The sequence below is a fragment of the Cryptotermes secundus genome, unplaced genomic scaffold (genome assembly GCF_002891405.2).
Source record: "Cryptotermes secundus unplaced genomic scaffold, Csec_1.0 scaffold1115, whole genome shotgun sequence".
Taxonomy (NCBI): domain Eukaryota; kingdom Metazoa; phylum Arthropoda; class Insecta; order Blattodea; family Kalotermitidae; genus Cryptotermes; species Cryptotermes secundus.
The window spans coordinates 237,251-248,544 of NW_019733848.1; the positions used below are offsets into that span (position 1 = coordinate 237,251).

An 11,294-nucleotide genomic window follows, 5' to 3' on the forward strand; every position below is an offset into this window, starting at 1 on the left:
TTTTTCCTACCCTCCATAAACTTCTTAAACCACTCGAAAACTTGCGTGCGAGATAGACACTGATCACCATATACTTCTGTCAACAAATTGTAAGTTTCAGTGGCAGATTTTCCAAGTTTTGTGAGGAATTTGATGTTAGCACGTTGTTCTGCATTAGCACTCAGCATTATTCCGACGGAGCTCAGAAACACGATCCGCTTCTAACAATGGTCGCGGCCAGACTAACCGATGCACGTGAATGAAACTTTGTGTGACGGTAGAGGGAAGTCCAAGGGTCAATGCCCTACCCTCCTCTTCGTCAATGACGTGGCCGGAAATGAGTCATAAAAGTAATCCGGGTTCTTTATTGCCACACCTTGTATATTTTTTAACAAATGTAATATGTTGAGCTCACATGTTAACGTTGAAGTTCAATGCTATCTTAATCTGTGGTTCTAGTTGTTTTACAGTGAATATATCACACTTTAGTGTCAGTATTTGTTTTTATAATAAAGTTACAACTTATTCATCATATTTGTATATTTCACAAAGTTTACAGTATATATAGTTAGTTATTTTTACATTTACAACTGGACAATGGCTGGTCAAGCTCTAGGTGAGATGACTCAGACGTGTTGGAATATTCAGGTACAGCTGACAGTGATACTGATGTTATTCCAGAAGGTGACACTGATGATACAAGTGAAGAAGATGCCATAGCCCCCACTGCTCACCCTGTGTCTGACAGTGAAGAGGATGACGATGATGAAGACTACAGGGAAATTATGTCACCTGAGCAACCTCACCTTCTTGTCTCCAACTCCAAGAACTGTCTGGACCTAAGCATATGCCGCCTCCTGATTTCCTCCTAGAGCTCACTTCCATCTCTTCTTCACACACTTGATCCTTACCCTCATGCTGACAGAATGTGCAGCAAGTGATTAGCAGTAAAGCGGATAATGTTCCCGCTCCGCTAAAGAACTAAAGAATTACCATGCATGAGATGAAAGGATTCCTCCTGGCCTGTATTCTAAATATGGGCCTCATCAAAAAGCCAATCACAGCATCATACTGGTCTCTCTCTTCCCAAGCCACCCCATGGTTTGGGAAAGTGTTTACCAAGCATGGCTTTTCCCACTTGTTGTGCTTCTTCCACCTCGTCAACAACAAAGGATTGCCAGGCCCCAAAGAACCAGACTACGATCCCTGTGCAAGGTACCAATCCCTTGTGGACCATGCAAACAGGGTATTCAGGCATCACCTACACCCCTCATCAAGAAATTGGTGGTGAAAAGGTCTGGTAGGTACCAAAAACAATACCAGTCTCATGCAGTATTTGCCCAATAAGCACCAACAGCATTGAGGAATGAAATTTTGGATGTTGTGCAACTCTGTATCCAGCTACTGCCTCAGGTTTCTCATATACAGAGGGGCCAGGCCTCAGGAAGACGAAGACAAGGACAACATCCAAAAAAAGAAATTGCCTCGCATACACCATCATGAAAAACTGCTTGAGTCTGGAGGGTAATTCAACAAAGGCTACCAGGTCTTCAGTGAAAACTATTTCATGCCTGTCCCACTTGTCTGCCATCTCCATCAGCTAAGCACCTACATCACTGGAACTGTTAGCAGGAACAGGAAACTTTCACCCCAGCTGTTCAAGAACAAATCCGCAGTTTGACAAAAAATGTATTGCAGATCTGGTCCCCTCCTCACATGTGTTTTCTGTGAGAAGAAATCACAAAAGAATCCTGTCACTCTTCTCTCCAGTCATGCCACAGCCCTCGAACAGGAGGTGCATGGAACACATGGTGGCAATCAACAAATAAAACCAAACATCATCACATCTTACAAGTTTATGGGCGGCATTGGCTCTTCAAACATGATGCTGTACACTTATATGGATGAAAGGTAGACAGTGTGTTACTGTAAAATGGTAGCTTTCAACATCACAGCCAGGATGGTGCTGAATAGCTACATCCTCTACAAGGAAGACTACAGGGGCCTGGCAAATTGAAATCCAGGTACAACTACACTATGTCCATAATCGAGAGCTTTGGGGAGGATGGTGGGCTCTGAAGGACAATGCTGGAGCAGATGATCCTCAGTGATCACAAGGACTCAGAGAACTCCCTGAAGAGTCCCACTGCACTGTCTGCAGCACAAAGGAGAGGAGGGGGAGAGCCAGAACAGTATGCACCAGGTGCAACAAGGGGCTGCAGGGAGAATGCTTCCTCAACACAAGCGCTAAATGCAAAAGGTACATTTGCACTGATCTACATAACGTGATGTAGTTCCAGACGATAGAGCATTTCATGCAAAGAACGTATACCAAAATTTATATTAAAATAAACTCTTGCTTACAGGCTTGGTAACAAGAAAATAAGAACATAAAGACAATTTTATATTTTGCCTAAATTATGTAAATTTTAAATTTCTATTATTTAACTCTTTCAGTTTTTATTTCTTTCACATTGTTTGTTGTGTAGGCTAATTTTGTTTAAATCTGCTGTTTATAGTGAATAAGTGTGCTTTTTCCTTATGTTTTTGACAAAAATTGTATTTTTGGTGAATTTCTGAAGTGAGACTTATAAATTGAACCTAATTCACCTGAATATGGAATTCTTGAAAAACAGAATGAGTGTGAAGGGGTTAAGTATTTCCCATTCTGAAAACTGATGACTTCAGACATTATTACCCTATGATTTACTAAACCAAACTCAATATTACATTCAGCAGTCTTCAGATAAAGGACTGAATTAGCAAAAATCATGTTATACCAAGGATGGTCAGTAAGTCATAAGTGGAAGTAAAACAGTTGTAATGGGCATAATAGATTTCTATGTTTATCACTAGGTAGTAGTACAGTCGAACTTCTTCATAGTCAAGGTAGCAGGCATGCATGCGCATGTTCAGGGGCTGGTTTCAGTAGTCAAAATGGCGATCATGCCTTAGTAGTACACTGCTGAACATCAGCATTCTGTTGTGCGTTTTTCTATGGGCAAAAGGACTCAATGCAAAGGATATTCATAAAGAAATGTTTCCTGTTTATGTTGGGAAGTGCTTGTCACATAAAGCGGTTCCACCTTGCTTGGTAAATGTTTCGCTGATGATGAAGAGGTTGAAACAGAGGTGCAGATGTGGCTGAGATAACAGTCAAAAAGGACTTCTATGGTGCGGGTTTCACCGCACTAGTAAAGTAATGAGACAAGTGTATCAATGTTGATAGAGAGTATGTCGAGAAATAAATGTTTTCTCAGGTTTGATTATCACGTTTTTCGTTTTATATCAATTTTTGACCCAAATTTATTGACTCTCCCTCATACTTCAGTGGCATACAGAATGGAGGAAAACTGACCAATCATGTGAAGGGATCCAAAAATTTGCCAGCCCTGATCAAAACTGAAGTTCAACTCTGAGATAAAGCTGACTTGAAGCTGTGCTATACTATCTGCATTGTAATATTCAACCTGTAAGTCGCTGAAGAGAATAAAGATATTTCTGCATAAGGTTTCTGGCATGTATACAACAGCATGCAGGGATATGCAGAGCACTGCCAACGTCTAGAGACACACACACACCTGACATGTCACAGAGGAGTAGCACTTTTCAAGATTAAGATGGCACATCAAACCAATCCATATTAAAATTACATCATTCTACTACAAAATTCCCACTCACAAACACCACTGTTATTTTTCCATTGTTGTAAACCATTTTATAACCTGTCACTCTCATGTCATCACAACTTTCCCTTACCATTACAGGACATACCTCCAATTCATTTAAACGCTGAATCCTTGGAGTGAATTTGAATTTATCGACATCCACAGCAAAGGGAGGTTGCCAATCCTGAAAGAAAGGCAACAAAATACTGTATTACTTTGAATATAAGACACACATTTTTCACATTTCCTCCTGTTGAAAAACTGAGGTGCATCTTAAATCCAGGAATTATTCACCAGTTTGCAAACTGTCCATAGGGTAGCCCGCAAAGAACCTAACTCAAAGATATTAGAGTGAGTCATCAAGTCAAATCACAACCACCTCCCCCCTTTCAAGTTTCCCAACCAAAACTTTGTACACATTTCTCATCTGTCCCATTTCCCATGTCTGCTACAACTCATCCTCCTTCCTTTGGTGGTCCTAATAATTTCTGGTTTGCAGTACAAATTCTGAAATTCCTCACTGCATTATTTTCTCTCCACCATCTTATCACTTCCTTCCTCTCAGGTCCTACATGCTCCTCAGCACCTTGTTCTGAGAACACCTACAATCTACATTCCTCTCCTAACATCAGAGGATAAATTTTATGCCCATATAGTACAACTGGCAAAATTATAGTGTCATATACGAGGGGGTACCCAAAAGAAACCAAACTTTTTTTTTTTAACTTATTTATTCAAACTTCAAGCACAAACCTTCAATCCCCTTCAAAGTACTCTCCACTTACACCAACACACTTGTCTAGTCTTTTATTCCATCTTTCAAAACATTGTCTAAATTCATCTTTTTGAGATGCTTGACAGCGCCTCCGTCGTTTTTTCCTTTCATGTCTCTTTTCATTCGAGGAAACAAAAAAGTGTCACACGGGGCAAGGTCAAGTGAGTATGGAGGGTGAGGAACAGGGGTCATATCATTTTTGGTCAAGAATTGTCGTACAGACAGGGCTGTGTGAGCAGGGGCATTGTCATAATGGAAAAACCAGTCACCCGACTGCCACAAATTTGGCCGCTGAGCTCCAAGTCACTCCCGACAGCTCCACAATTTCTTCAATGGTCCGTCAACGATCTTCCTTGATGATTTCACAAATTTTTTCAACATTTTCATGTGTTCGGGCCGTGGAAGGACGACCAGAACGAGGTTTGTCATCAATTGACATTTCACCACTTTTGAAATGGGAAAACCACTCAAACACTTAAGTTTTCCCCATAGCATCGTCCTTGTACGCCGTTTTTAACATTTCAAGACTTTCTGCTCCACTTTTCCCGAGCAAAGAGCAGAAATTCACCGCCGCACGCTGTTCACGAAAATCAGCCATTGCAAAAACGAGGATCACAAAACAGTTGTCACTATAAACTCTGCCGAAACTAGTCCTTACCTTCTGAAGCAACAGTAGTCGGCTTATCGACTCAGGAATGTTAGCTCTATGCGCTCATAGCGGCAAAACGCAGTACTACAAAAGCTCTGCCCACAAAAATATTAGTTCGGTTTCTTTTGGGTACCCCATCGTATATTAACCTCTGAAGCTTGGATAGTTCAGCTGACATAGCAAAGAGAGTATGGGCTGGACAATCATGATTTCATTCCCCATAAAGACAAAGATTATCTCTTCACCACTGCATTCAGGCCAGCTCTGGGGCTCCTCCACGCTCTTCTGCAGAGGCCATAGGGGACTCTTTGCCGGGATGATGCAGCAGCCAGAGTAGTTAAGCTGACCACTTGCGCTCATCTAGTGTCACGATTAAGCATGTATGTAGCTACACTTCCACTCTCTCAAGTCTTTGCTGCTTGGTACTTCAATCTATCTTCATTCTTACATACTTGGTTGAGAGACAGGAACATAAAACAATTTTTGAACCCAAAAGTAACAAGCATTCCCCATATTTTATCTGAGTGTCATTTCTTTCAGAATGAAATTCTGATTTATTACTGTCATTCCCTAGTATCTGAACTCTGCCACACATCTGGAGAATTTATAAGCTATGCTCATATTACAATTTTCACGCGCATACTGGTGGCAGACAGCAGTAAATGTTCAGTTTTATCAGTACTTTTAGATCAACCTTACAATAGTCTAAGCTTCCATTTTTTCTCTAATGGTACATATGTTTGTGCCTCATAACTTAAGATCATCAACACAGGCAACAAGCTGAAGTGTCCCATTCAGTTTCAATCCCTCTTGATTTTCTTGAACTTTCACACTTAGAAGCTAGATAATTACAGGGAAACTCCCACAATTCTGCTGAACCCAAAGGCTCAATTCCATATTCACAAAGTGTACCACTCGCTCCTATCCTAAGCTAGATGACTGTACAAAGGTCTGAAGCTTTCAGGGCATGTCAGTGCAAAACTTCTTCTCTGGCAGTCTCAGCCATGCCAAGATAAAATAGATTTCCATGGCTCTACACCACAACTTCACCCTTTACTTCTTTAGAATCAATCTGAATACCACCCTCCAATCTACATGCATAGCAACTACACTATGGGTTGGATAACCAAAAAATCAGGGTTCAATTCCCAGCAGGGGCCACAGTTTTTCTCCTCTCCATAACAACTAGTCCAGCTCTGGGACCTACCCAGCCTCCTACATAATGAGCACTGGGGCCTCTTTCCAAGGGGTAAGGGAGCAGCAGTGCAAAGCTGACCACTCACCTCCATCTAGTGCTGAGGTGAAGGATAATGGAGCTCTACCTCCACTCTCCCATACATCTTCATGGCATAGTGCTTAATTAATTAAGCCCATGAATAACTTTACCTTATCCTCTGATCTATACAGAGGTCTACTTTCTTCGAATTTTCTGAGTAAATTCTGTGCGCATTTCACATCATGGGATAAAAGAAGATGCAAATAACTATCGTCCAATTACTCTTGCACCTGCCCTTTCAAAAGTTCTGGAAACAGTAATAGCTAACCAAATAATAGCAGTTTTAGAAAAACACAATATACTTAAGAAATCTCAGTTTGGATTTAGGAAAAATAAATCTACTATTGATGCAACTGCCACAATTATTGAAAACATAATAGAAAGTTTGAATGATAAAATAAAACGCAACTCTGTACTATTAGACTTATCAAAAGCCTTTGACTGTATTCAACGTAACATTCTCATGGATAAATTATACAAATATGGAGTCCATGGTATACCACATAAGCTAATCAAATCCTATCTCAGAAACAGAACTCAACACATAAAAGTAACACACACAGAAGGCAATCTTATGAAAGAATATTTGTCAAGTAGCCTCCCAGTAGGATACAGAGTCCCTCAGGGATCGGTCCTTGGCCCATTACTCTTCATCTTTTATATAAACGATATCCCACATCTAACACAAGGCAGATTAATAATGTATGCTGATGACACATCAAGACTGAATGTAGGGCAAGATATGAATGAGCTCCAAAAGACGACTTCAAATAATATAGGAGTGGAAGAGCAATACTTTGAGACAAATAATTTATTTATAAATCCATCTAAAACTCACTATATTCTCTTCCAGATAAAACAATGCAGACAGGAAAGTAATCTAAAAATCCTAATAAAGAACAGGGAAATATCAAATGTTAAAAGCACAAATTTCCTGGGGGTAGTAATAGATAGTACCTTGAGCTGGGAATTACACATTGAAAAAACCTGCAGTAGAATTAGCCATAACCTGTTCATAATTAACAGGCTATCTAAAATACTCGATTTAAATGAAAGAAGAATGTTGTATTACAGTTTGATCTATCCTCATCTATCTTATGGAATAATAGTATGGGGACATAGTGCTAAGACCCTCACTAGAAGAATTTTTGTACTCCAAAAAAGAGCAGTAAGATACACTGCAGGGCTAAAACATCTGCAATCGTGCAGGGATAGCTTTAGAAATCTAAAGATACTAATAGTATACTCGCTATATATACAACAAACAATCCTATATGTAAAAAAAAAAGTGTAACTGCACAGTGAATGAACAAATACATATAACACAAGAAATAATAAACACTATCATATATATGGGCACAATATACAGGGTGTCCCAGGAGGAATGGACCAAACTTCGGGAGGGTGTTCCTTATGTTAAAGTATGCCGATATAACCCAAAACACCTATGTCCAAAGCTGAACGGTTACGGAGATAATGACCCAAGACAAGTGTGGTCTTCTGGCAGGTCCACGCACTGTACCTGTCAGCTGAGAGGCCTTATCTATGTTTGTCCTTAAGTGTGGTGATTCACCCTAGCCGTGCTTATGTAGTCGGCTTATACCAGAACGCGCAGTCAGCAAGTTACGTCATCGCTCGCCAGTCATGTGTCATGTATAGTGCTTGGAAACCCTAAGGACAATTATGACATGGCGAGCGAGTATTTTGTACTTCAATTTTATGGCTTCATGTCATTCACAAGTTAGTTTGATGTTACGTACATTATTAACATTACAGAATCCACATATTCCTTCCACTTTTTATATGTATTTTGTAATCAACAAGTGTGCGACGCCAGTCAAAGTTTGACACTTCTCTGGCCATTATCTCCGTAGCCATTCAACTTTGGACATAGGTGTTTTGGGTTATATCAGCATACTTTAACATAAGGAACACCTTCCCGAAGTTTGGTCAATTCCTCCTGGGACACCCTGTATATGAGACAAACTCCGTCTTAAGTGCAACAATTTAATTGTAGTTCTTTCTTCTTTCCCTCCTCCACAGTACATGTTTCGGCCCTAAATGGCCATCATCAGGTGTGTATTCTTACGTAGCTGCTGCACTGCCCGTAGTTTAAAATTTAAAATCACCAGTCTTTCCAATTGTATGTATGTATAAAATCTTTGTTAACCTACATGTGTCAATTTTGATTTCGAAAATTGGCACTTTTTTAAAACTTCAATTCAAATTAAAATGTCTATAAATTTTCTTTTTCCAAATTTTTAAAATTTCCTCGGGGTACACGCCCTATGTCTATAGTGCTGCAGCGGCCACTTCTTGTTTTATCCCTGTTCAGCGACACACACAGAGAGAGCCTACACAGAACAGTACCCGAACAGGGATAAAACAAGAAGTGGCCGCTGCAGCACTATAGACATGGGGCATGTACCTCTAGGAAATTTTAAAAATTTGGAAAAAGAAAATTTATAGACATTTTAATTTGAATTGAAGTTTTAAAAAAGTGCCAATTTTAGAAATCAAAATTGACGCGTGTAGGTTAACAAAGATTTTATACATACATACAATTGGAAAGACTGGTGATTTTAAATTTTAAACTACGGGCAGTGTAGCAGCTACGTAAGAATACACACCTGATGATGGCCATTTAGGGCCGAAACATGTAGTGTGGAGGAGGGAAAGAAGAAAGAACTACAATTAAATTGTTGCACTTAAGACGGAGTTTGTCTCATATATATTGTGTGAGTGTAACAGGATGCTTAAATATAATATATGGGCACAACTTAGAACTTTATAACAGTAATCCTTCAGTAGATGGCTGTATCTTTTACAACAAATTGCCTAACAACATAAAAGAAATAGAAAACAAAAATCAGTTCACAAGAGAATTGAAGAAGTTACTTATTCAGAGGTGCTATTACTCAACGGAGGACTATTTGAACGATGAATTCTCAAATATTGGCTACTGATATAAGAAGTATATAGTATATAATGTATAAAATGTTGTATATCTTATATATTTTTTAATATTAAGATTGTTGTATTTAATAATGTATATTAGCTGAAAGACTTGTACTATATCATTGTATCATGATCTACAGGATTAATAAAAGAATGAATGAATGAATGAATGAATGAATGAGTGTACTATATACCTTACTCTCCTCACTGTCCCTAACTTCATCGTCCTAATAATACTTTGTAGTGAGTACACATTATGAAGTTCCTCATTATGCAACATTCTGCAGCCCTCTATTATTCTTATCAGCATCTTGATCTCCTGCACCTTCATCTATGTACTTCCCTTAAGGAGAAGCTTCAGACCCACATAAAACAGGAGCTCTCATTCTGTATATTTCAACACTGTGGTTCTTGAATAAAAAACAGGAAGAACAAATCCAATCAATAATGAAAATTCCTACTGAAATACATCCAGCTACTAATAGCACTTTTCATCAAAATGTGGTGTGCCAATTTTGATTAGTAACAGCATTTTACACTTGAGACAAAGCCCAAGCTTCCCAAGCATATGTTACTTTGTTTTCATGACATGCCTGAAACACAAACAAAAGTTGTTCTCTTTTATGTACTGGGTCTCCTAACAGTTAACTTTACAGCTACCTACTTTCAATAACAATGCCAACTGCAATGCTACACCACTGTAGCAGCACTGTTCCTGTGTAAGTCTAAAATTACCAACAAAAGATGCATATTTAAAACAGAACACAAAGAAAACATACTATTTACCCTATTTACCTCCAAACTTTCCTGAAATTAAATACAAACATCAAAAGTAACAATGGTAGATATTTATAGGGAGATTTATAATACAAAACGCTACAATAAATTAACATTATATATGCGGGATATGTATACAGAACAGCGTTCTTTCTTCCAATTATACTACTGCATATACCTCTAGATTCTGTGAGGGGCTGGGCTAAGTTATCTACGGCCACATTTAAATAGCTGGGGACAATAATGAGCAGCCATTTTGAAACTACAGTATTGCACGTTGCTGCTTCAATATTTCCAAGGACCTTTAAACTGTCACATACAGTTCAATATCTATGTGTCTGCCATCACCGAACATACTACTAAAATATTATATAAACTATATTAACTAATATAATTAGACTGACCGGTGGTGGCTTTATTTTGCATATGCCAGATTTTTCTGCAACTGGACGAATTTTCCTTATGTATCCTAAAGGATCCTGAAATTCTTCACTCGTTGGTTCAAACACAGGAGCTTCTGGTGGCACCGTAAATTCAAAGTCTTGTACTGACCCTTTCGATTTGTCAGTTGAGGGACTCTTGGAAAAGCTTGCTCTGTCTCCCCTGGACACCATTGTCAACGATTTCAATGTGTCAAAATAAACTGACGAAACAAATTCTTTCAAAAACAATAATCATATCACTTGGTTTGCTTCGTTTCATTGGTCCCAACCCACGTCAAGTGGGCTGGTGCCAACACCAGCGTCCCTTTAACCCATTCATTTCCATCAACAAAACATTCAACCACACGTAATACCTATACACAACAACCACCATACGACATCGTCGAGATCGTGTCGAAATCACGTCCAGAGCGAGACCACTATCACCACGATCACCACTATGCTTTCAGTAACTCTTTCTCTCCTTCGACAACGCCAATTGGCTGTGACTGAATTGAAAATCAGAATAGCCAACATTAAACCATTTGGGGTACAAATAAGTTTTTTTGGATATGTCTAATAAATAAGTACAAAAAGTGTTCATCTGTTGTAATATTTTAATAATGTATTGTACTCACAGTCTTCAATTTGCCAATTGTACACAAGTTAGGAGGGAAATTAAACCAGTGAGTGAAATTTCTTCGCTTATTGCTGGAGGCCCAAGCTAATTATATTATATTATTATTTTTTTTATTGCTAGTGGGGTGGGACTAAGTCCCTTGTACTGCGG

General features: G+C 38.9%; 1 protein-coding gene across 2 annotated transcripts in view; it reads right to left on the reverse strand.

The window, feature by feature from the left end:
- The window catches only part of LOC111868295 (lysine-specific demethylase 5A), a 131,980-nt gene extending 120,987 nt beyond the window's left edge, over positions 1 to 10,993 (reverse strand). For both annotated transcript variants that reach the window (XM_023858830.2, XM_023858829.2), the window contains exons 1-2: positions 10,487 to 10,993; positions 3,754 to 3,831 (exon numbers count right to left, since the gene is read on the reverse strand). In XM_023858830.2, the coding sequence (XP_023714598.1) occupies positions 3,754 to 3,831; positions 10,487 to 10,696 (288 nt within the window). In that variant the 5' untranslated portion in view covers positions 10,697 to 10,993. The remainder of the gene's footprint in view (positions 1 to 3,753; positions 3,832 to 10,486) is intronic.
- Positions 10,994 to 11,294: the final 301 nt, after the last annotated feature.